This window comes from Megachile rotundata, chromosome 16, assembly GCF_050947335.1.
Source record: "Megachile rotundata isolate GNS110a chromosome 16, iyMegRotu1, whole genome shotgun sequence".
Lineage (NCBI taxonomy): Eukaryota > Metazoa > Arthropoda > Insecta > Hymenoptera > Megachilidae > Megachile > Megachile rotundata.
The window spans coordinates 10,297,234-10,324,197 of NC_134998.1; the positions used below are offsets into that span (position 1 = coordinate 10,297,234).

At 41.9% G+C, this 26,964-nt stretch overlaps 1 protein-coding gene across 3 annotated transcripts in view; it reads left to right on the top strand.

The window, feature by feature from the left end:
* The window catches only part of Stacl (SH3 and cysteine-rich domain-containing protein), a 78,838-nt gene that overhangs the window by 34,368 nt on the left and 17,506 nt on the right, over positions 1–26,964 (top strand). For all 3 annotated transcript variants that reach the window (XM_003702504.3, XM_012283510.2, XM_012283509.2), the window contains exons 3-6: positions 17,882–18,138; positions 19,134–19,526; positions 19,869–20,125; positions 21,400–21,511. In XM_003702504.3, the coding sequence (XP_003702552.1) occupies positions 17,882–18,138; positions 19,134–19,526; positions 19,869–20,125; positions 21,400–21,511 (1,019 nt within the window). The remainder of the gene's footprint in view (positions 1–17,881; positions 18,139–19,133; positions 19,527–19,868; positions 20,126–21,399; positions 21,512–26,964) is intronic.

Below are 26,964 nucleotides of genomic sequence, written 5' to 3' on the forward strand. Positions count from 1 at the left end.
AGCGTTCAAATTTATTGTTGTAAACTTAGCTTTAATTAACTGCACTCTGTAACGCTGGAAAATAAAATTCTCGAGGGTGATTCGGAACTGTGGCGCACAGTTTTCAGGACTGGCGAACTTCACCGTATAGATCAAACTTTCGCGCAAAAACGACCAACGCGTCCACCTCTGTCGCGCACTGTCCCGTTTTAATTTGAATTCCGTTCTCCGAACTGCTCGTACGCGCTTTATTAGTTCGGCTGGTTGATTAATAATGTTTCATGGTACGCGTAGTTTCGGGAAAATTGACTTCCTATGCGTTTCCTGCGAATAAGGTTGGATACAGTAGACTCTTGTTATATTGCCGGTTTCACGTAGCTGTTGTGCTGGACACTGCAGTGATGGGTCACTGTGCGATATGTAATCACTCAGAATCATGCTGATACATTTAGAAATATGTTGTAAAGCAGGATACAGTAGACTCTCGTTATATCGCCACTTTCACATAGCTGTAAAGTAATGGATATTGTTCGAGGGTTGCAGATAAATGGCCATGTGATATGTTGTCAGTCAAACAACCTCATTTTAATACATTTAAAAGTATGTAATAAAGCAGTATATAATAGACTCTCGTTATATCGCCACTTTCACACAGTTGTACAGTAGTGGATATTGTTCTAGGGTTGCAGATAAATGGCCATGTGATATGTTGTCAGTCAAACAACCTCATTCTAATACATTTAAAAGTATGTTATAAAGCAGTATACAGTAGACTCTCGTTATATCGCCACTTTCACATAGCTGCAGAGTAGTGAATATTGTTCTAGGGTTGCAGATAAATGATCATGCGATATGTTGTCAGTCAAACAACCTCATTTTAATACATTGAGAAGTATGTTATAAAGCAGTATACAATAGACTCTCGTTATATCGCCACTTCCACATAGCTGTAGAGTAGTGGATATTGTTCTAGGGCTGCAGATAAATGATCATGTGATATGTTGTCAGTCAAACAACCTCATTCTAATACATTTAGAAGTATGTTATAAAGCAGTATACAGTAGACTCTCGTTATATCGCCACTTTCACATAGGTGTAGAGTAATGGATATTGTTCGAGAGTTGCAGATAAATGGCCATGTGATATGTTGTCAGTCAAACAACCTCATTCTAATACATTTAGAAGTATGTTATAAAGCAGTATACAATAGACTCTCGTTATATCGCCACTTTCACATAGCTGCAGAGTAGTGAATATTGTTCTACGGTTGCAGATATGTGACCATGCGATATGTAGTCATTGAAACAACTTCATTCTATTACATTTAGAAGTATGTAATAAAGCAGTATACAGTAGACTCTCGTTATATCGCCACTTTCACACAGTTGTACAGTAGTGGGTATTGTTCTATGGTTGCGGATAGATCACCATGAGATATGTAGTCACTCAAAGAGCCAGATATTTATATATTTAAAAATATGTAACATACTATTTCATTCTATATCGAATGCATTTTATATGTCCATCAACTCCTAAAATTTTGCAAATATCTGAGAAATCTGAAAATGCTTAAGTCACCAAGCCCTTTAAACGAGAGGTTTAAAGCAAATCCAAAATCACTGTTATCAACAAAATGGGGAGCACATCTGTTTTTGATAGAGTTCTGCGAGAACGCCCCGAAGACTTTAAATAGATCAAGAAGAGATGAAGAGATCCTCGTAACATCAAAGTGGACGATCATCCGGGTATTTGATCTGAAAACCGGCCCATAAAATCTTTCAGCGTAGTTTCAAGGATCCAGCGAAAAGCCCGGTAATCAGCAGAACCAAACTTGAAACACTCTGGTATCCCGTGACGATTCTAACCTACATCTGTCCAATAAATATCCGGGAAGATGCCAAAGAAACTCTGCGAAAAGATACAATACATCTTTATGATATAAACACGACGCATAAATCACGGTACTGGAAAGCGAGAATATCCGGAGCTCGTAAAATCAGATCATTAATATAAAGAGAATAGTTTTAAATCGTTGGGTCTGCTCGACAGCCCTGAAAAGGGTCAGAAATATGTGAAGGAAGTGCAGAAAGCTTATAACAATTTATGGTGCCGTATTTCACAATTCTTTTGTGTCGGAATCTCTCATAAAGCAGGGTAAAGGATGTTTAACGTTGGGGAAACATTCGAACAGGATATCGATTCCCAGCTCCGCTAACAGAACAGCATATAAGAATCCTTGAGATTGATAATCATCTTCGGGAGTCGATAAGTAACCCCAAAAAGAGGCAACAGGTACTCCGAGTGTGGACTGTGTGGGCTGCTCTTCGGTTGTTTTTGGTTAGTGGTTCTGTTGGCTAGTAATTGGAAATTCGAATTTCTGGTTTTGGTTAGGTTAGTCAACAGGAGAAACAAACTGTTTAAGTATTTGATGAATTATATAGACCAGATGTGAACACAGAGGGAGGCTAATTAGTGTCCGACTTCATAAGCTATCTCCAGACCAGACTTAGTATCACATAATCCGAATGACCAATCTATGGCCTAGTTTAATGAACCCAGCAGATAATGTCCAGTGATTTCTCGAACCACCTGACCAAACGTGTAGTCTAAACCCAAATGCAGAAGTTTATGCATGACCTGGTTGTGTCGGATTATTGAACCAGGGATCCAAATGTCAAAATACCAGAAGATCCAAAATAGCCTGGTAACCATCAGATTAAGTCCAAATGCAGAAGAAGGTCTAGCCATGACCTGGTTATGCCAGATTAATAAACCTAGGACTCAAATCTCAAAATATCAAAGATGCACTTCAGAATGACCCAAACACACCATCAGCTTAAGTCAAAATGCAGAAGAAGGTTTAGCTATGACCTGGTTATGTCTGATTAACGAACCTAGGATCCAAATCTCTAAATATCCAAAGTTGCACTTCAGCATGGACAAGAAACAGCATCAGATAGCTTAAGTCCAAATGTAGAAGAAGGTCTAGCCATGACCTGGTTATGTCAGATTAATAAACCTAGGACTCAAATCTCAAAATATCAAAGATGCACTTCAGAATGTCCCAAACACACCATCAGCTTAAGTCAAAATGCAGAAGAAGGTTCAGCCATGACCTGGTTATGTCTGATTAACGAACCTAGGTTCCAGATCTCTAAATATCCAAAGTTGCACTTCAGAATGGACCAGAAGCAGCATCAGATAGCTGAAGTCCAAACGTAGAAGTCATGACCCAGTCAAAAGTGAATCAATCCAAATATGGAGGAATTCGGAAGATGTCTTAGCGGAAGTTGTTTTCGGATGCAAGAGGAAGGCGCCTTGAACCCAGCAGCGAAATTGAACTGGTCAGACTTCCTGAAACCTGGCACCGACCCTGGTTTACGGTGCCAAGGTCGCATGGCTCGGCAGGAGTGCATCCCCGTACCCCGTCAAGGTTCCCCTAACGACTGACAGGTCGACGACTGTGTCCAGGTGGCCGCACCGGAAACACGAGGACAGGTTATATTTAATAAAGGAGTCTGGTTGCCACGGTAACTGCGAGGTGAACGAGCGCGGTATTGATTCAGCCCACCTGAATTCAGGTCAGCCCCTGACTAAACACCTTCACCCGTGTAACACCGTTCGTTTCCGTTGCGTTCCCCTCGTGTGCCTACCAGCTGTAGATACAACCCCTCCGCCGATGACTTTCGCTGCCTCCCCGTGCGACACGCGACCGCCATGCATTATGGATGTGGTTCATCTTGATAGCGACGCTGATTTCTCACAGGCTGCTTTTTGCGATCGAACGTGCTTCGATGGCTGCTGAATCCTACCCTCTCAAGTGCAACGAGCTAACGTGCTTTAAGGTTACCTTTGTACGGCAGAATGTTTCATCGAGGTTTCTCAACTTTTTAGTAGGAAGCTTTGGGTTGCAACTTTTATTAACCCTGGAGTTAGGGTGAGGACCTTTTTAGTAAAAGTGGATGTTTCGATGTTACGAGTTTGGTATTAAAGATTTCGGGTCATTTGAGGGGATTTTGCGTTTATGGACACTTGACCGAGTCCTTTGATATCTGACGTTTGGTGAGTTGGAGTATGTTAGGTAGCTATGCTAAGTTCTATAAGGGTATATATATCGGAGATATGTGTACTGCTTGGGAATACAGCGCGTGAAAGTACAGCGCGTAGGAATACGATGCGAGGAACTACGGCGCATGGAGTTAGCACGAGTAGAACTACGGCACGCAGAGTTACCACGCATGGAACTACAGTGCGTGGAATTGCAGGGCGTGGAACTATGGCGCTTGGAGTTACCACGCGTGGAATCACGGCGCGTGGAGTTAGCACGCGTGGAACTACGGCGCTTGGAGTTACCACGCGTGGAACTACGACGCTTGGAATTACCACGCGTGGAACTACAATGCGTGGAATTCCAGCATGTAGAACTAGGGCGCGTGGAGTTACCACGCGTGGAACTACGGCGCGTGGGAATACGACGCATGAAAGTACGGCGCGTGGGGATACGACGCGCGAAGGTAGAACGCGTGGAAGTACGGTGCGTGGAGTTAGCACGCGTGGAACTACAGTGCGTGGAATTCTAGCGCGTGGAACTACGGCGCGTGGAGTTACCACGCATGGAATTACGGTGCGTGGAATTACCACGCGTGGAACTACAGTGCGTGGAGTTACCACGCGTGGAACTACGGCGCGTTGAAATACGACGCATGAAAGTACGGCGCGTGGGGATACGACGCGCGAAGGTAGAACGCGTGGAAGTACGGCGCGTGGAGTTAGCACGCGTGGAACTACAGTGCGTGGAATTCTAGCGCGTGGAACTACGGCGCGTGGAGTTACCACGCATGGAATTACGGTGGGGGGAGTTACCACGCGTGGAACTACGGCGCGTGGAGTTACCACGCGTGGAACTACGGCGCGTGGAGTTACAACGCGTGGAACTACGGCGCGTGAGAATACGACGCATGAAAGTACGGCGCGTGGGGATACGACGCGTGAAGTTAGAACGCGTGGAGTTACTACGCGTGGAACTACGGCGCGTGGGGATACGACGCGTGAAGGTAGAACGCGTGGAAGTACGGTGCGTGGAGATACGACGCGTGAAAGTACGGCGCGTGGAAATACGACGCGTGGGGATACGACGCTTGATTCTTCCAGAACTCATTAAAGGGTCGAAGTATCTTGTTGCACTCCTCTTTGACGCAACTAAAAATTGCAGCTTAAGCTAATAAATGGATTTCTTCAGCAGTTGTAATTTGTTAAACTCCCGCTAAACTCGATTCTACCGTATTTCTCCGTAAACTCCTCCACTTCCCAGCGCAACAGTTTTTCAATTTCGACTAATTTCTTCCTTAAACATCCACTTAAAGTTCCGTCTCGATCGACTCTAATCCTGCAGTTCCCGTTTAATTTTCTTTTAAAACAACTGGCGCAGAACGATTCTGTTTTCGTTTACAACGGCGCCAGACGCCGCGACGCCTCCGTGAAATCGGAGACAGGGTCGTAAAGCGATGAACCGCGTTAGATTCGGTTGTAGTTCGATAAAAGATGCACGGTCGTAAAGAGATCAGGTCCGATTGTTGGCCGCCATTAAACTTCACCAAAATGGCGTCATCATTTTTCTGGCGATTTCGTCGACTCGTAAAACGCGAGGATCGATTTGGTGGTACGGTTCGAAAGATTTGCGGCTATATCGTGGAGATTGCAATTAAACGAATTAATGGTTCACTGGCTGACGAGTTCCTGGGAGCTGAAATAATTTTACCTGTGACGATTATGAAATGGAGATGTTCGAACATGTGTGACGCTCGTTGAAAATAATGGCTTGATAATTTATCTCGACCTGTGGTTTTTTTAAACGTCCACTGGGTCAGGAAGGACAAATATCGTGTATTTAATTACAAGTGTTAGTATTTGAACGGTGAAAGGATATTTAATTAATCGTTGGTTAGGTCAAGTTATTTAGAAATATACGCTGCGGTTGCCAGATATAATTTATTGATTATTCAATGATGGTTGAAAAATTTAATAAGCATCCATAATTTAGCGAGGTTAGTTGATAGGTTAGAATTTAATTATTTAAGTTAGGACTAATGTTAGGTTAGGGTTAGCTATACTTGAGTTACAGTTAAGTTGAAGTACCTAGGTTAGATTATGTTAGTTCATGCATTAGAATTGAATCAGAGTTAGGTTAAGCCTGAACTAAGTTTAGGATTAGCATACGGTTGAGTTAGAATTAAGTTAAAGTTAAGTTAGGTCAAGTTATGATCAAAGGTTAGATTGTAGGTTAGGTTGCATTAGTTTAAATTGAGCTTAGGTTAGGTTTAATTGATGGTTCATCAAAGAACACTATTAATAACAAATGAAAATACAAAGTTAAAAAAATATTTGAGGTTAGGTCACACAGCATAAAAGTCATATTTATTTTTTATTTAAATAACGTGAAACGCTTAAGGACATAATTATAATTATTTACAGTTGAAAATCAGTGGAAATTGATGTGAGATTGTGGTCAGGTGTCAAGGCAAATAGCGGTAGCATAATAGAATTTCCGCGGATGATTGTTAAAAACGAAAACGTAAACAGAAGCCGCGACGTAGAATGCCGCGACGGGTTTCAACTTACATGGAAACTCGATTAAACGGTCGAACGGAATAACGTCATTAAATAATGCCATTATGGTCAGCCGTTCGTCGCTGATAAATCAATTGCAGGTTAACGAGTATTATCGATGGCCGTGGAACGAAATTTTGTTACGATTACAGGACCAACGGGAAACGAAGTTTGCGTGCTGTCCGTCTGAATCGGGAATTTCAACGCTTCGCCCTGTAACTTCCATGCCGAATACTGTTGAGAATTAAATTTCACAGGGTGAAATGGAAATTCTACGGTTTCGTATTTGCCGGCAAATTGAGAAGGGATTGAAATTAGAGAGCAATTGTACGAAACACCTCGCAGAACTTCAAGCACTTCATTAATTCTAGCCTAGAGTGTAACATAACCTCGCGCTGTCGTACATATAAATTAAACATAACCCGTTATACCTAACTTTAAGTACGTTTCAGTTCATACCTGTTCACTTTAACATAAAATAGATATTCTAAACGGTGATCTAAAATACTAGCACAAATTTTGATGTACTAGGGACATGTTGAACTAGAACTCTACTCTACCTAGAGCACAACCTAACAGACACAAACGATAAAACATAGAATACTATACAATCTTAAATAATAATATACAAGACAATGCGCAGAGTACACAACGCATGAAATTATAACGCGTAGAGCCCCCAGTATAAGGAATTACCACGCGTAGAGCCCCCAATGTAAGGAACTACCAAGCGTGGAGTCCCCAACGCAGGTAGTTATAGTGCGTAAAGCCTTTAGCGCGTGGATTTACCACGCGTAGAGCTCCCAGTGCAAGGAATTACCAAGCGTGGAGCCCCTAACGCAGGTAATTACGGTGCGTAGAGCCCTTAGCGCGTGGATTTACCACGCATAGAGTTCCCAGTGCAAGGAATTACCAAGCGTGGAGCTCCCAACGCAGGTAATTACGGTGCGTAGAGCCCTTAGCGCGTGGATTTACCACGCGTAGAGCTCCCAGTGCAAAGAGTTACCAAGCGTGGAGCCCCTAACGCAGGTAATTACGGTGCGTAGAGCCCTTAGCGCGTGGATTTACCACGCGTAGTGCACCCAGTGCAAGGAATTACCAAGCGTGGAGCTCCGGTGTAAGAAATTACCACGCGTGGAGCTCCCAATGTAAGGAATTACCAAGCGTGGAGCCCCCAACGCAGGTAATTACGGTGCGTAGAGCCCTTAGCGCGTGGATTTACCACGCGTAGAACACCCAGTGCAAGGAATTACCAAGCGTGGAGCCCCCAGTGTAAGGAATTACCAGGCGTGGAGCCCCCAACGCAGGTAATTACGGTGCGTAGAGCCCTTAGCGCGTGGACTTACTACGCGTGGGGCTCAAGACATCAAATTCAGTTCATTCCTAATGTATGACATATCAAATCAAACAATGTCTACCTTGCCAATATCACGTTCCATCATCTTAACCTAGTTATGGTAACCTAATTTATCATGATAATATTCAAGACTAATTTGTACGTTCCCGTAACAGCAAATCCCATTTCCTATATTTTTAATACTTCCTTAAAATCGATATAAGAGTGACTGATCAAGAATTGTGTGCCGACAGATTCTGAAGGAAGCTGTTACCTAAAAGGTCAACCATCTACACGGCGTATTATTATAAAGCTTAGTGGGGTTCTCATTAATGTAGCTAAGAGGATAGACAGAGTAATTATCGTGCCGTTAAACTTCCGTGCAATTTGCACAGTTTCCTAGAGGCACCGTACGATAGAACCTTAATGTAACATCTGTAACGTACTCGAAGCCGGTGTCATTTAACAAATTAGTATTTCCAGTGCCGTGTAATCGTGTCCGAGACGCGATGCCGTTTGTGGTCGCGTCGGTTTCAATATCGTACACTGAAACACGAATCAATTCGTTCCGGCGATGCGGAAACGAATGATTCGTTTGTTGGGAGACGGACAACAGTGTAGCGTATCGAAACCACGTAATTCGACGTTCAATTCCACTCAAAAGTAACCAATCTAATCTGAAGGCTGGTTTAAACTGCAATCTCTAACCTCGGAAAGTGATTAACCGTTGTGTGGCGAGTGTGTGGATCGCATTCTCTTAGCGGGGACATTTTTACTTTCGTCGTGAGTTAAGGTGACACTGTAATTTCACTTGTTATGAGGCCTGTGCGTGGTAATTACCTGCGTTGGGGGCTCTACGCGCGGTAATTCCTTACACTGGGGGCTCTACGCGTGAAAATTCCTTACACTGGGAGCTCTACGCGTGGTAAATCCACGCGCTAAGGGCTCTACGCACCGTAATTACGTGCGTTGGGGGCTCCATGCTTGGTAATTCCTTGCACTGGGAGCTCTACGCGTGGTAAATCCACGCGCTAAGGGCTCTACGTACCGTAATTACCTGCGTTGGGAGCTCCACGCTTGGTAATTCTGTGCACTGAGAGCTCTACGCGTGGTAAATCCACGCGCTAAGGGCTCTACGCACCGTAATTACCTGCGTTGGGGGCTCCACGCTTGGTAATTCCTTGCACTGGGGGCTCTACGCGTGGTAATTCCACGCGCTAAGGGCTCTACGCGTGGTAATTATCTGCGTTGGGGGCTCCACGCTTGGTAATTCCTTGCACTGGGAGCTCTACGCGTGGTAAATCCACGCGCTAAGAGCTCTACGCACCGTAATTACCTGCGTTGGGAGCTCCACGCTTGGTAATTCCTTACATTGGGAGCTCCACGCGTGGTAATTCCTTACACTGGGGGCTCTACGCGTGGTAACTCCACGCGCTTATTGCTCTACGCACCGTAATTACCTGCGTTGGGGGCTCCACGCGCGGTAATTCCATATGCTAATAACTCCCCACATTGTAGAACATATGCGATCGTCACATGTAATAATTGTCACACATTCTGATCCTATGTAATAATCGTCAGACGTTATAATCATCATACTGTGCATCTCTCATTATATCGCCATATATTTCCCCTCTCCTCGTATTCTCATTATTTTCGATGGTATTCCGGGTTCACGGTAGTCCAACTCGAAATTAGATTCGCAACGAGAAAAGTGGCGGATAGGCTGAAGTATTCCCCGGCCTAATTCCCGGTTGGATCAAAGGATTTCTTTCGACTGTTCCTGAATTATGCAACAACGATCATCCTCCAGAGGGCTGAACGAAATTGGAAACAGGATTACGAGCATTTAAAACGAGTTCAAAGCTATCCGATACCTATTAGTACCTGGGTCCCAAATCCCTCGAGGGCCTCGGGAAAATATCAAACGTCTGACAAGAACACAAAGGCGGCCGCCTTTAAAAATGCAATTCCATCGAAACAAGATTGAAATAATCCGCCGGACAATCGAAGCACCGAAGTTGGATCGCGGTCGATTCGGTTACGAAACACGGGTGAAGCGGTAGGCGCGATGCGACCGAAACCCCTGAAGGCAGTAACAGCATCAAATAATGCTGTATCAGCGGGAAAGGTACCATTTCCACGGCGAATAAAGGTCAACAGGGAATTAAATATAGCTGGACAAAACCGCGGGATCGACCAAGACATTCCATCAATCCGTGGTACCTTCCGGTGTTAGGGTGACACCCCTTCCGGATCAATGATAAAAGCAGGGGTTGAAGCTGTCTGCCAGGTGGGGTCACGATTAATCTTTGACCAGCGAGCCCTGGAGAGGATAAAACTTCCTTCACCGACGTGGATTCTCGTCAAGGATGAAACTTTGACGAATACTCTGGTGTATCAAACTATGAAGCGCTATGGCTGATCATTTGCCTGGCGGCGATGGTTCCGCTGGCTATGCCGCTGATAGTTGTGCTAATTTTCATTAAAACGTCACTGGTTTTGCCCTGGAGAGCGTAATTGCGAAAGGAATTACGAAATACTGGTCATTGGACCATGGGGACTGTGCTCTGAATCCTATGCGTGCTAATTTCACGCGCTGTAATTCCACGTGTCGATATTTTCACGCCCTGTAATTGCACGCACTGTAATTCCACGCACTGTAATTCCATGCACTGTAATTCCCACGCGCTGTAATTCCACGTATCAATATTTCCACGCGTTGTAATTTCACGCGCTGTAATTCCCACGCGTCGTAATTCCACGCATTGTAATTCCATGCACTGTAATTCCCACGCGCTGTAATTCGACGTATCAATATTTCCACGCGCTGTAATTCCATGCACTGTAATTCCACGCGCTGTAATTTCCACGCGTCGTAATTCCACGCACTGTAATTCCATGCACTGTAATTCCCACGCGCTGTAATTCCACGTATCAATATTTCCACACGTTGTAATTTCACACGCTGTAATTCCATTCACTGTAATTCCACGCGCCGTAATTCCATGCACTTTAATTTCCACGCGCTGTAATTCCCACGCGCTGTAATTCCACGTATCAATATTTCCACACGTTGTAATTTCACACGCTGTAATTCCATGCACTGTAATTTCACGCGCTGTAATTTCCACGCGCCGTAATTTCACACGCTGTAATTCCATTCACTGTAATTCCACGCGCCGTAATTCCATGCACTTTAATTTCCACGCGCTGTAATTCCCACGCGCTGTAATTCCACGTATCAATATTTCCACACGTTGTAATTTCACACGCTGTAATTCCATGCACTGTAATTTCACGCGCTGTAATTTCCACGCGCCGTAATTCCACACGCTGTAATTCCATGCACTGTAATTCCACGCGCTGTAATTTCCACGCACTGTAATTCCATGCACTGTAATTCCCACGCGCTGTAATTCCACGTATCAATATTTCCACGCATTGTAATTTCACGCACTGTAACTCCACGTGACGAGATCTCCACGCGTTATAATTCCACGCTCTGTAATTAAACGCGGTTGAACTCCCCGCGTTGAGATCTCCGCGCGCGGTGATTCCCACGCACAGTAATTCCCCACACTGTAATTTCACACGTTATAATCTACCGGGGTGCGGTCTTTCACGCACTATAATTTCCGCGCGCAGTAATTCGATACACTACAATTCTACAAATTGTATCCGCACGCATTGCAGCTTCGTATACTAATTTCTCACGTTGTATCATAATAAATTCTATTACCACCGCCACACAGGAAACAGTGCTACTTTTCGTGATATATCACGAAATCATCGTGACATCATGAACGTACGGTGCCACGTTTACGTCGACCTGAATGTCACGTGGGTTTATAACAGGTCATTTTGGGTGGACGCAAAGCAGCACGTGGCTTAAATGGATCACAACGGAAAATATGATAAATGACAGTACGATTAAAGCCGCGCTAAACGATATAATCCGAAGAGATCTCTTTCGATCCCTGACTTTCCATCGTAGCTGAATTATTGCCGGAACACGTGAAGCCTATTAACCACTGTTGGCTTCATTTTCTACCCATTTTGGCCCATTAGACGCGACCAGACGTGGGAGTACCAAGGGGAATTATAAATTGGGGTTTAATGAATGTAATTCAGGTTGTGGAGGATTAAATAGATCATAATTGTATAAAATAACGTTGACTGATGCTGCGGTAGGTGTCAGTCTTAATCTGCTTATATGATTAGCTACTTATGTAGAGTACGCTTTGCATTTGTCCGATTAAGAACACGTTTCAGGTGTCTGACTAAAACTGTGTCGTTCCATTAGAGAATAATGCGATGTCTTAATATCGTGTCACTTCTACTTGTCTGAGCAGCGAGTCCTCGAGGAACACTCTCTTTTTGCTTGCCTGGTCAGCCACTGCTTTAGTGTCACTGTTTACTTGTCTGGTTTATCTGGTACTTGTAAGGTATTCGTAGTTTGTCTGTCCAATATCATACTACTCGTCTGATTACTCATACTTGTCTTATTAGTCTCATACTACTCTGACTAGTCTCGTACTACTTGTCTGACTAGTCTCATACCACTCTTCATACTAGTCCCATACTACTTGTCTGACTAGTCTCATACTACTTGTCTGATCAAGCTCGTACTACTTGTCTTATCAAGTTTATACTACTTGTCTTACCAGTCTCATACTACTTGTCTGATCAAGCTCATATTATTTGTCTTATCAAGCTTATACTACTTGTATTATCAAGCTTATACTACTTGTCTTATCAACCTCATACTACTTGTCTGATCAAGCTTATACTACTTGTCTGATCAAGCTAATACTACTTGTCTTACCAGTCTCATACCACTTGTCTTATCAAGCTCATACTACTTGTCTGATCAAGCTAATACTACTTGTCTTACCAGTCTCATACTACTTGTCTTATCAAGCTTATACTACTTGTCTTATCAAGCTCATACTACTTGTCTGATCAAGCTTATACTACTTGTCTGATCAAGCTTATACTACTTGTCTTATCAAGCTCATACTACTTGTCTGATCAAGCTTATACTACTTGTCTGATCAAGCTAATACTACTTGTCTTATCAAGCTCATACTACTTGTCTTACCAGTCTCATACTACTTGTCTGATAAAGCTAATACTACTTGTCTTATCAAGCTCATACTACTTGTCTTACCAGTCTCATACTACTTGTCTGATCAAGCTAATACTACTTGTCTTATCAAGCTCATACTACTTGTCTTACCAGTCTCATACTACTTGTCTTATCAAGCTCATACTACTTGTATTATCAAGCTTATGCTACTTGTTTTACCAGCCTCATACTACTTGTCTTACCAGTCTCATACTACTTGTCTGATCAAGCTAATACTACTTGTCTGATCAAGCTAATACTACTTGTCTGATCAAGCTCATACTACTTGTCTTACCAGTCTCAAACTACTTGTCTTATCAAGCTCATACTACTTGTCTTACCAATCTCATACTACTTATCTGACCAGTAACTTCTCAAGTACCACTCTTCTTTCACTTGTCTGACCAGTTACGCCTGCAGTGTCACAGTTCTACTACTTGTCTGTCCACTAGCTCCCTCAGTATCGCTTTTCTTAAACTTCTTCGAGCAGTAACTTTCCAAATACCACAGTTCTACCTGTCTAGCTAAATGTTTGCGGTACCAGCAATCAAACTAAAGATATCGGTGTGCTATCGAAATCATTAGGTCCGTTCGAGTAAGTACGATATCGAAGAAAGTAGAACAATACCGTCGCTGATCGGACCAGCAGAAGGTGGGCCAACGATCGAGTAAACGACCATTGAAAAGTCTAATGAGATGACAAATAGACGTCTGGCCTATTTGCCTCGCCGTAGGCGGTATCGATCGGTCGTTACAGGAAAATTAACGTGACAGGGTTAATTGAAGGGGCAAGATATTCAGATAGGAATTCCGGGAAACGAATTCTAAACACGATATTCTGCGATATCCCTAACTTTATGAATTACGACTTTTCTAACAAAAGCAATGATATTATTAATTTAGGAATTATTTTATCACATTTTGCTAATTACGACCAAAAGTCTATCCCATCGACAAAATTGTATAATTTATTAATAAACCGATGGATATCGTGTAATTTGTTTGCTGAGGCAATGTAAACAGCGTAGGGAAATGCAACGAATTAAATGGAAAATTTACTTCCATGATCGACTTAATGGCTTTACAGTCGTCAGTCATCCATGACAATTTAGCAAGAAGCTCATTTGCCCTGGATGGAGAAGTATCGATTGCCCGTTCACGTGGAATTGACACGTCCGCGACTAATCGAAAGTGTCAAATAGCGAACGTTCCAGGGAACAGCGTCGGAAATGCTGACATTATTAACCCCTTTCTCTTTTACGACGATTAATACACTCTTTTTTAGTTGCAAACACTTCGAATTACTGGAACATTTTTACAAACGTCCATCTACTATGAAGAATACTTAAATATTTTTAAAGATGTTCTTCTATGAAGAATATTTTTAAATATTTTTAAAGATGTTCTTCTACTATGAAGAATATTTTTAAATATTTTTAATTGTTCTTCTACTATGAAGAATATTTTGAAATATTTTTAAAGATGTTCTTTTACTAAGAAGAATATTTTTAAATATTTTTAGAGGCGTTCTTTTATTAAGAAGAATATTTTTGAACATTTTTAATTGTTCTTCTACTATGAAGAATATTTTTAAATATTTTTAAAGGCGTTCTTTTACTATGAAGAATATTTTTGAACATTTTTAATTGTTCTTCTACTATGAAGAATATTTTTAAATATTTTTAAAGGCGTTCTTTTACTATGAAGAATATTTTTGAACATTTTTAATTGTTCTTCTACTGTGAAGAATATTTTTAAATATTTTTAAAGATGTTCTTTTACTAAGTAGAATATTTTTGAACATTTTTAATTGTTCTTCTACTATGAAGAATATTTTTAAATATTTTTAAAGGCGTTCTTTTATTAAGAAGAATATTTCTGAACATTTTTAATTGTTCCTCTACTATGAAGAATATTTTTAAATATTTTTAAAGGCGTTCTTTTATTAAGAAGAATATTTTTGAACATTTTTAATTGTTCTTCTACTAAAACAAAATGTTTGAACATTTTTAAATATTCTTCTACGTAAAACAATGTTAGAAAATGTTTTTAAATATTCATCTAAGGGGAAGAGTTTAATAAATGTTCTTTTATTAACGTCTTCAGAGCCAACCATGTGAAATTAAACATTTCGTATAAGCAAAATATTTGTTCTTCGAAAGTGGGTTGCAGGGATAGTTGTAAATTAGAAACAAAGAAATGCATCGAGACGATTTTTACTTTTAATTGAAGGAAACGTTGGAAGAAGTTGAAACAACTTGCCGCGTCCAATGCTTCTTTAACGGGCTGAAAAGTTTTCTGGAGCAAACCGCTGTTCGGGCTGAAAGTTCCTCGAGTTCTTCCAGTTTTCGAATACAATCCACTTACCGTGCCACCATGTTCTTCGCCATAATCGCCTCTTCGAAAAACGACCGCGATCCCGGCGAAATACGACGCGGTTTTATATCGACGACCCATAGAAATGCTTTCAAATTTATTACCGCCATTATTATGACTTACTATTATAATCTCTGTTACTTTGTACCCTAACGTAAAATTTATCGAAGTATAACCTTCTCTTCAACTTTGGACGTTTTATTACCGAGTGGATTTTCAAAATTGGGAAACGAAGTTTCTTCTCGGGTATAAAAATTGAATTCGAACTTCTACCGCCATTTTAACTTGCGTAACCTATTTGAATAAAATGGATGCGGTGTTTGTAACTACCCTAACGAGTTAACGCTAGTTATGAAATAAAAGGGCTAAAAATAATTGAATGTTTTCATTAAACTCGTGTTTCATTTAGCAGGTGACAGGCCAGGTGATCGCGTTGCAAAACAAATGAAGTCATTCTCCGTTGTGTTGGCGGTCAAGCGTCCGTTTTCGTGGATTCGAGTCAAGATTACGCGGAATCTTAAAATTAACCCAACCTCGGAAAATAGTGCATGACGACGATACATAAAAACACACTGCGTATATTTTAAGAATCAGGTTTAACTTCCCTGTTAACTCTCGTAGAATCAACAATGAACGTTTTTAGGTTGACTCTGCGAGTTTCTACTGTTTGTACTTTAAAAAGTTGTAAAATCGCAGGAAAGAGATTTCGGGGCTTTTGGGTGCAATTGACCCACTTTCTATCGTTCGGAAATTAACAATGGACGATCACGTTTGATGTTAGGTTAACTCGAAAATGACCTTTGGAGAAATATCGCGACAAGGTGTGAACTGAAAATATTAAAGCATAATCGCGTGATTTTAGTTCATTTGCTTGACTATCGCTTGCCTCGGAATTAATCGAGCCCTATTTTTAGACACGTCCGCGTAATTGAATGTCAATTCTGTGCTCGTTAACGAGTCTTCAGTTCGAGGCGACGTCAATGGTAATAATTGAATTTTTCACGACAACCTTCGTTTCTTTTTTTGTCAAATCGTTTTTGGCATTTGCAATCGCGAGACCTTTAACATTTCACGTTTCGGTCTGTGAAATCACTTTCAAAGAACGGGGGCGAGCGCTAAACGTGCAAGTAATTATCAAGTGATTAAAACCGAATCACCCTTGGTTAACGCGATGCAAGGAAAATGAATTCTATCGGACAAAGATGCGCGATATTTCCCTGCGTTGGGGGCTGTGCGTCGACACTTTATTACGCAAGCAATTATCGCGTGATTAAGACCGAATACATGATTCAAAAATTCTTGGCGGGAAATTCAAATCCGATATATCGTTCGAGCGATTAAAATGAATTTCATCGAACGAAGATGCGTGATAATTCCCTGCGTTGGGGGCTCTATGGGTCAACACATTATTATGAGCGATTAAAATGAATTTCATCGAACGAAGATGTGCGATAATTCCTTGCGTTGGGGGCTCTATGGGTCAACACACTATTATGGGCGATTAAAATGAATTTCATCGAACAGAGATGAGCGATAATTCCCTGCGTTGGAAGCTTTATGGATCAACACACTATTATGAGCGATTAAAATGAATTTAATCGAACAAAGACATACCATGAACAAAAATACATTGTTGAAACGCACCGAACGAAATTAACCAAAATTAAAATAAATAAATCGATGAATCTCGTCGAAATGGCTGAAAAGAAAACACAAACCGAGCGTGCTAATGCAGCCCCTAACATTCCGATCGCGCCGAAGCTCGGTTCAATTAATTAAATGGAGCCGGTTGTTTAAAAGCTTTCAACCAGTCTGCCCGAGCTGAAATGATTCCATAGCAGAGCTTTAAAGCGTCCACACGTACAAGAGGGCTGTCAAACACATTTGGGGAGGGAATAGAATGGAAAGTCCGTGGTGTTGGATACACGAGACGTCGAGTTCTCTTCAAATATTTCGACATGTGAAGAACAGATGGGGCCGCTCTTGTATCAATAAACAATTAGGGGAGCTTTAATACAATCCCGGTGTTCATTGTTCGGAAACATCGGTGAAGGGGTCAATCGTGAGCGATCGATTTCGAGGAGACGAATTCAACAGTCTGGTTAATTAACGACCAAACTATTCGATAAGCTGTTCAAACGGATTAATTAAAAGAAAGACGGTGCGCGAGAGGCAACTTCATTTATTATGAACGAATTCCGATAATTATTGCTAAGTGAAACTTAATGGTCTTCAACCTCTTTCTGCCAGCCAAAGTTACTTCTTGAAGAATATTTTCTAACAGCGTCAGGTTAGGTTAAGATAGAGTAGGGACTAGGTTAACGTCACCTCGAATCCCACATAGGAGACGTATCAGGACAGACTGAATTAAATTAAATTCGGCCGAATCAAGTTCCTTCTAGAAGGTAATCCACTTCGACCGCCAATAACGTTGGTCCTATTTCTGTTACCAGTGTCGGAGTTTGCACAGGAGTTGGGCGCGGCGATGGAGAACCATTCCGCGATGGTACGACGTCTGGTCGACGAGTTTCGCGGAAGATCCGGTGACATGAGGGTCGATTCCGGCGGAATGCGTCGGGTCTGGGAGAGTCTGCTTCGTCAAGTCGAAGCGGACGCGGTGGCACACTTGGATCTGGCTGCGGTACTTCAACAACAGCTGTCCAGACCCACTTTAGAAGCCAGCTTCCATCGCAAGCTTCAATCCAGAAAGGTATGAGGATGTCTGCAGTGAAGTCCTTGGTCCATAGGATGAGATACCTCTTAGGTACCTTCAGCCTATTACGGTCTCCTTGCTCGAATATCAAAAAAGTACCTTCCAACTTAACACGTGTTTCCATTTTAAACTAAAGTCTAAGATACCGCGCGGCTCTCTCATCAGAGGTGGACGCTGAAGTGTCATTAGCAATTCTAGTGTATTACTGCCAAAAAGGGTGACTCATTGGGATGTCTCCTAGGTGCCCTCAGTCTATTACGGTCTCCTTGCTCGAATATCAAAAAAGTACCTTCCAAGTTAACACGTGTTTCCATCGTAAACTTAAGTCTAAGATACCGCGCGGCTCCCTCATCAGAGGTAGACGCTAAAGTGTCATTAGCAATACTAGTGTATAACTGCCAAAAAGGGTGACTCATTGTGATATCTCTTAGGTGCCCTCAGCCTATTACGGTCTCCTTGTTCGAATATCAAAAAAGTACCTTCCAAGTTAACACATGTTTCCATCGTAACCTAAAGTCTAAGATACCGCGCGGCTCTCTCATCAGAGGTAGACGCTAAAGTGTCATTAGCAATACTAGTGTATAACTGCCAAAAAGGGTGACTCATTGGGATATCTCTTAGATGCCTTCAGCCTATTACAGTCTCCTTGCTCCGATATCAAAAAAGTACCTTCCAACTTAACACATGTTTCCATCATCCTCCACCTTAAGATACCGCGCGGCTTCCTCATCATAGGTAGACGCTAAAGTGCCATTAGCAATACTAGCGCATAACTGCCAAGAAGGGTGACTCATTGGGATGTCTCCTAGGTGCCCTCAGCCTATTACGGTCTCCTTGCTCCGATATCAAAAAAGTACCTTCCAACTTAACATGTTTCCATCATCCTCCACCTTAAGATACCGCGCGGCTCCCTCATCAGAGGTAGACGCTAAAGTGCCATTAGTAATACTAGCTCATAACTGGCAAAAAGGGTGATAACGCATTAATTCCAGGTGTTCGCGCACCGAGAGGCTTACGAGCAAGTAGTCGCAAAGACGGAGGAGAAACTGCAGCGTGCCCGAGCGGATTACAAGCGCGCTTACGCCGCGCTGCTGACGAGCGACGGTAGTAGCGATCAGGAACTGAAACGCGCTTACTTGGAGTCTCACAACGCTTACGTTCTTCAACTGAGGGCCACTAACGCCATCACGGAACGATACCAAGCTCACTGCCTACCCGGTCTACTCGGCGAAATAGCGGAGGTGTACGAGGAGCTGTGCGGGCTGGCTTGCAAATGCGTCGCCGGCATATCGGAAGCGGCGGCGGAGCGGGCTAGCGAGCAGGCGAAGCGTTATCAAGCTGTCGCCAAGGAGGCTCAAGTGATCGCACCGTTGAACGACCTGCAAGTACGTGTCCGTGTGCGATAAGCTTCGCGCCTTGTGTTTCGTTCGAACCAATTACGGGGAAGCGAGGATTTTATCATCCGACGCAGGCGTATTAGGGCGAGCCTGTTGATCGGTGAACCGTGGAAGCCTTCCATTCACGGCATTCATTCAGACGCACTTTGCTCCTGATAAAAGGATCATTATTACTTTTCGCTCTCTATTATACCCAATTGTGTAGTTTAATTAACTTATGCGGAGTAAGCGAGGCCTGACAATGCTTGATTAGACTAGACGTCTAGAACTTTCCCGTGCTACGTCCTTCGAATTCACGTTCCATTGTTGTAATTGGAGTTTCGTGTCCAGGTTCTGGCACGGAGCCTAGCGGCGACGGCGACTCCGTCAAAAAAGCCTTCCAGGCGCCTGTTCGTGGCACCGGGTCCACCGGAACAAGTACCGATCGACAGGATCAATCAAGTACCTCCGCTTAGGGACGAATTGGCGCCGACATCGACCAGCACTTTGCCTCTGATGGAAGATCTACGACGGGAACACGATACTCTGTCGCAAGAAATAAGTCGTCTACAGGACGCCCTGGACGCACTGGTTCGCATGCAACGCAAGTACGTCACCACATCTGGGGCATTACAGTGCCCCCGTACTGGGTTTGAAAGCTAATAGGGGCCTAGGTGGGACCCAGAGGCCCATGCGATTGACCTATTTCGTGAGGCTAATAAACCTGTCCGTAGTACGGTAGTAAAATCTTTGTTGTATTTATAGAAAGTAATTTTTGAGAGTGAACGAGAGGCAAAAGGGTAGGATCGATGGCGTCCCCAAACGAAAGATTCGAGCGTAAAAATAATTAATAGCGGAGAGAGAATAGTTTAATTGCCTCTCGTTCCGGTTGCCGGGCCACGTCTTCAAATTCTCAAGTTTCCAAATTTCCACGTCCCCAAATTCCCATCCCCCCAAATTTCTACGTCCCCAAATTCTCAACTTTCCAAATTTCCATCCCCCCAAATTTCCACGTCTCCAAATTCTCAAGTTTCCAAATTTCCACGTCCCCAAATTCCCATCCCCCCAAATTTCCGCGTCCCCAAATTCTCAAATTTCCAAATTTCCATCCCCCCCAATTTCCACGTCCCCAAATTCTCAAATTTCCAAATTCCCATCCCCCTAAATTCCCACGTCCCGAAATTCCCAAAACCCCCAACTCTCAAATTTCCAACTCCCACGTCCCCAAATTCCCCAAACCCCCAACTCTCAAATTTCCAATTCCCACGTCCCCAAATTCCCAAAACCCCCAACTCTCAAATTCCCAACTCCCACGTCCCCAAATTCCCAAAACCCCTAACTCTCAAATTTCCAATTCCCACGTCCCCAAATTCCGAAAACCCCCAACTCTCAAATTTCCAACTCCCACGTCCCCAAATTCCCAAAACCCCCAACTCTCAAATTTCCAACTCCCACGTCCCCAAATTCCCCAAACCCCCAACTCTCAAATTCCCAATTCCCACGTCCCCAAATTCCCCAAACCCCCAACTCTCAAATTTCTAACTCCCACGTCCCCAAATTCCCAAAACCCCCAACTCTCAAATTCCCAACTCCCACGTCCCCAAATTCCCAAAACCCCCAACAGGCAAAGGGGTAGGATCGATGGCGTCCCCAAACGAAAGATTCGAGCGTAAAAATAATTAATAGCGGAGAGAGAATAGTTTTAATTGCCTCTCGTTCCGGTTGCCGGGCCACTGGTTCAATTTATTAAAGGTAAACACGTTACAAAAGGAACCACGGCATTCAGAAAGCTTTCTCCGGAGGGGAACACACTCGACCGTGTTGGCGTTTTAATACCCGGGAAAACCGGAATCGTTGAACGGTTGCCCTTCTTTAATTGCAGAAGCGCCGAAAGCAATCTCTACACTAAAGTGGCCGAGCTACAAGAAGATATATCTATGAAGCGTTTCGAGCTGGGGGAGGCGCAACTCTATCTGGCGGCTGTGCAGGCTCAGGTACTTTCATTGATATTTGTCAGACGTCTTTATTCCTGAAAGATTTGCCCAAAAGAAAGATGAATTGTATGTTTTATAACTAATTCTTTATTTGGATACTTATATGATAAATTTGACTATCGGCCAAATTTAATAAATCGGTTTATGGGTCAGTTTTTGAGGTTATGTGTTCACTGTATGGAGACTTTAGGCAAATCTTTCGGTAACGTGATTTCATCTGTAATTGTACTAATCCATATTTATTTTTGTTAGATAAATGAGTTAACAAAGTATTTCGTATAACTAGATATAATTTTCTAAGATAAAAACGGATAACTTTAGAAACCTTGCAATTGACAAGTTTGTCACCAGAGCTCTTTACAAGTTTAGCGTAACTTCTGTTAATTAAACGACGTATCGATTGGAAGAACCGAGGCTATTAGCGATCGTCGAAACTGCGTTGAAAAGTTGCTAGTACTACGTATCCCTAGAGTTAAAAAGAGTTCCGGATGTTCCCAGATAAAAAACTTGCCACTTCCTCGCGGAACGAGCTCATTCTTGTTTAGAAAATCCGCGGCAAGTCTCGTTGAAACTTTTTTCATCCACGACAGAGAAGTTTCCGTGTCTCGGTTTTAAGAACACTGTATGTAGAGGGGTGGGAAACGGGTAGGGGGATGACGGAGGGAGAGAAGTCGTTCCGCGACTCGAAATTGGATCTGTGACGGATCTCCAGAAAAAGAAGCACTACAAAGGGGAAAAACCACAGATTTCTCACCTTTGTCGACCATTTTCTTTGCGGGAAACCATTTCCAATCCTTTCGAGAAAGCTGTACTATGTATGCACTTTCGAGGTTGTTAATGTATTATGGATACTTTTTGTGGATCTTTTATTGAAATCTTTTAAGAGATTTTCAAGTGAGGTAGCTGCTTAATCTAACTCGACTTGATGCATTTAAGTTTAACATAACCTAACTGTACACCTAGCGTAGCTACTTAAATCATAGCTTGACCTAACCTGACTATATAAACCATAGTATAATGTAACTTAATTATTTGAACCTAAGTTTAACCTAACTTTGTTTCTCAAATAGAAGTTCAACCTAACCTAACTACTTGATGAACAAGTTTGACCTAGTCTGACTACTTGAACCTAAGTTTGACCTAACCTTATTACTTGAACTTAAGTTCGAACTAACCTAACTGCTTGGACTTAAGTTTGACCTAACCTGACTGCTTAAACTTAAATTTGATCTAACCTAACTATTTGATGAACAAGTTTGACCTAACCTAACTGCTTGGACTTAAGTTTGACCTAACCTGACTGCTTAAACTTAAATTTGATCTAACCTAACTACTTGATGAACAAGTTTGACCTAGCCTGACTACATGAACCTAAGTTTGACCTAACCTTATTACTTGAACTTAAGTTCGAACTAACCTACTGCTTGAACTTAAGTTTGACCTAACCTGACTGCATAAACTTAAGTTTGTTCTAACCTAACTACTTGATGAACAAGTTTGAACCAGCCTGACTACATGAACCTAAGTTTGACCTAACCTTATTACTTGAACTTGAGTTCGAACTAACATAACTGCTTGAACTTAAGTTTGACCTAACCTGACTGCTTAAACTTAAATTTGATCTAACCTAACTAATCGAACTTAAGTTTGACCTAACCTGACTACTTGAACTTAAGTTTGACCTAACCTAACTACTTGATGAACAAATTCGACCTAACCTGACTACTCAAACTTAAGTTTGACCTAACCTGACTACTTAAACATAAGTTTGACCTAACCTAACTACTTGATGAACAAATTCGACCTAACCTGACTACTCGAACTTAAGTTTGATCTAACCTAACTACTTGATGAACAAGTTCGACCTAACCTGACTACTCGAACTTAGGTTTGACCTAACCTGATTACTTGAACTTAAGTTTCACCTAACCTAACTACTTAATGAACAAATTCGACCTATCCTAACTATTCGAACTTAAGTTTGACCTAACCTGACTACTTAAACTTAAGTTTGACCTAACCTAACTACTTGATGAACAAATTCGACCTAACCTGACTACTCGAACCTAAGTTTGACCTAACCTAACTACTTGATGAACAAGTTCGACCTAACCTGACTACTCGAACTTAGGTTTGACCTAACCTGATTACTTGAACTTAAGTTTCACCTAACCTAACTACTTAATGAACAAATTCGACCTATCCTAACTATTCGAACTTAAGTTTGACCTAACCTGACTACTTAAACTTAAGTTTGACCTAACCTAACTACTTAATGAACAAATTCGACCTATCCTAACTACTCGAACTTAAGTTTGACCTAACCTAACTACTTAAACTTAAGTTTGACCTAACCTAACAACTTGAACTTAAGTTTGACCTATCCTGACTACTTAAACTTAAGTTTGACCTAACCTAACAACTTGAACTTAAGTTAGACCTAACCTAACCAAACATAATCACTATTCCTGAAGCTTAACATCAATTTATGCAACTCGAACCAAAATTCCGTCACTCTATCTCCCCAAAGAAGTGTCATACCAACGCAAATCGCATGAAATGTAACCAGAAATGCAGCATCCTATTCCCCAGCCAGCGTCAGCAGGCAATTAAGCATTCGTACAGCCGTGTATCAGCGTGTCAGCGAATCCATTATCCGCATCGAACGAAATGGTTGGCTAAGTGGCTGGAAACGGGAGAAGGAAGGAAAATCCGTGACACTCGATATGTCGAACAGAAACGGCTGCGAAGAAAAGTGAAGTGCGAAGGAAAAAAGAAGACGAGGAAAGAAGTCGGTGAGCATCGGTCGTGCTCGACTCGAGAGGTCGAAATCGAGCCGATTAAAATTAGCACGAGCCATTGTTCCCATCCACGGTTGCCAGACAACTGCACAGTGCGCCAGCTTCCTTACAGTCGTGCCGTTGTCGCGCGTTTTTTCTCCGCTTTCGGACATCGTCCAAAAATTTCGCGGGTGAGAAGAAGAGAAACCGGAAACGGAGGGAATTACCCAGGGGGTAATTGATACGGTGTGAGTAAATCTACGACCCGATTGCTCGTTGCTGCGATTAATTCGTCCTCGAATCGGCATTTACCGCTGTTATTGTTTCTTGTTGACTGAAGATGCTAAATGTGTGTACGTTCGTGCTGACGGGCTCACTCGTGTGGATTTTGGATACTCTCAGATAGGGCTGTCGGAGGTAATCGTTTCAGAGGGTTAAATGCTAATTAGGGGAATCTGCGGATTGTTCAAAGCGGAGGTATCAGAATAGTAGATAGGTTTCGAAGCTACTGCTGTTGCAATAGTAATATGATTTACAGAAAGCTCTCGGAACTTTTGAAAGTCTTAAATGTCTGGAAAGTCTTGAAAGTCTGAAAGGTTTGAAAGGTTTGAAAGGTTTGAAAGATTTAAAAGGTTTGAAAGGTTTGAAAAGTTTGAAAGGTTTGAAAGATTTTAAATGTTTGAAAGTTTTGAAAGGTTTGAAAGATTTGAAAGGTTTGAATGTCTTGAAAGTCTTGAAAGCCTTGAATGTCTTGAAAATCTTGAATGTCTTGAAAGTCTTAAATGTCTTGAAAGTCTTGAATATCTTGAAAGTCTTGAATGTCTTGAATGTCTTGAAAGTCTTGAAAGTCTTGAAAGTTTTGAATGTCTTGAAAGTCTTGAAAGTCTTGAAAGTCTTGAAAGTCTTGAAAGTTTTGAATGTCTTGAATGTCTTGAATGTCTTGAAATGATTGAAATGATTGAGAGTCTTTAAAGGTTTGCAAGGTTTGTAAGGTTTGAAGGATTTGAAAGTCTTGAAAGTCTTGAAAGTCTTGAAAGTCTTAAAAGTCATGAAAGTCTTGAAAGTCTTGAAAGTCTTGAAAGTCTTGAAAGTCTTGACAGTCTTGAAAGTCTTAAAAGTCTTGAAAGGTTTGAATTCCTTTGAAAGTCCTAAATATCTATAAAGCCCTGAAAGTCATCGAAAGCTCCTGAAAGTCTTGAGAGTCCCGAATGTTTTGAAAGTTGAAAAAGGTTTAAAAGCTTTGAAACCCTGGAACCACAAAAAGTGTCTTTAAAAATGAAGACAGAGGCTGATATTCGTCAGCGATTTTAAAGCACGCTACTTGGAAATGAAGGTTTTCGGCGTCGCCACTCGTTCGCTGACATCAAGAGGCTGAATGAAGTAGGCAAAGGTCGAAAGTTCGAAAACGTGTCCGTGTTAAAAACAAGTAAATACGATGCCTTTCCGTGACGTTAAAATAACATGGAATTCGACGAACGTTTGGTCTGAAAAACGTATTAAAAAACGGAAACGTGTCCGTTCGTAATATCGCTCGCTTTTATCAAAGCCCGAACAGTTTGACACTCGTGTGTCGATATTTGAAGCGGGAATAAAGCCATGATCAAAATTTTTCGACTGGTGCCGTAAGAAACCTTGAAAACTTTTGTATCTTTGTAACAAAATGGTAGAAACAAAAGTTCTAACACTATCATTCTGTTGTCGTTCTATAGTAATTTTCATTGTAACATTTCAACTTCTATTTTTACTGGAAATATTGCTAACTTAAATTCAATCTTAGCGTTCTGTACGAGGAAGTAAAACATTGTTTGAAACTAAGGATGGAAATTGCATCTACTTCAATGTAATTGTTTAGTTAGAGCTAACCTAATCTAACCTAGACCTTACTGTCATTGATTCCGTACCGAAGCAATAAGTTTAACTCGAAGTTAAATTAACTGAGAGTTAGATCTAGCTTCAGGTATGGACTTCACTTTGTTACGAACATAACCTCAATTCGGGAGTGATGGGTAATTGTCAAACTTTCGTAACTACACGTTCTTATATTTTTGATGTTCAGAATTTTCATTTTAGCAAATCCCTAGATTCTAAAATTTAATACCTACTCTTCAAATTCCATAATTTCCTGCTACCTAAATCCCCAAATTCTGCAGTATTGAAATAATTAAATCTCTAAATTCCATAATTTCCTGCTACCTAAATCCCCAAATTCTGAAGTATTGAAATAATTAAATCTTCAAATTCCATAATTTCCTGCTACCTAAATCCCCAAATTCTGAATTCTTAAATCCTCAAACCCCCCTAAATCCCTAAATCCCCAAATCTGTGCATCTCCACATCCCTAACCCTACATCTGCAAATCCCGAAATTTACAAATGGCCCGCAGGCCCTTACAGGCACTTAATCCGCCCGTCACAGATTCAGATGTAATCCAATTCATGTTTAGCCAAGTCGAAACCCAACCTCCGTTACCCTACACAACTCCCCAACATCAAAGCGTGTCAGTAGGAAAATATAAAAATCTTCCGTGAACCTTTAATCGATAGAAAAAGAAGGAAACTGACAAAAGAGAATAAAAGAAACGTAATCAGCCAGTCATCCGTAACGTCGATGCTAGAGACGTGAATCGCGGGCGACGGATTAAAAGGAGGGAAAAAAACATAGGACAGGATCAAT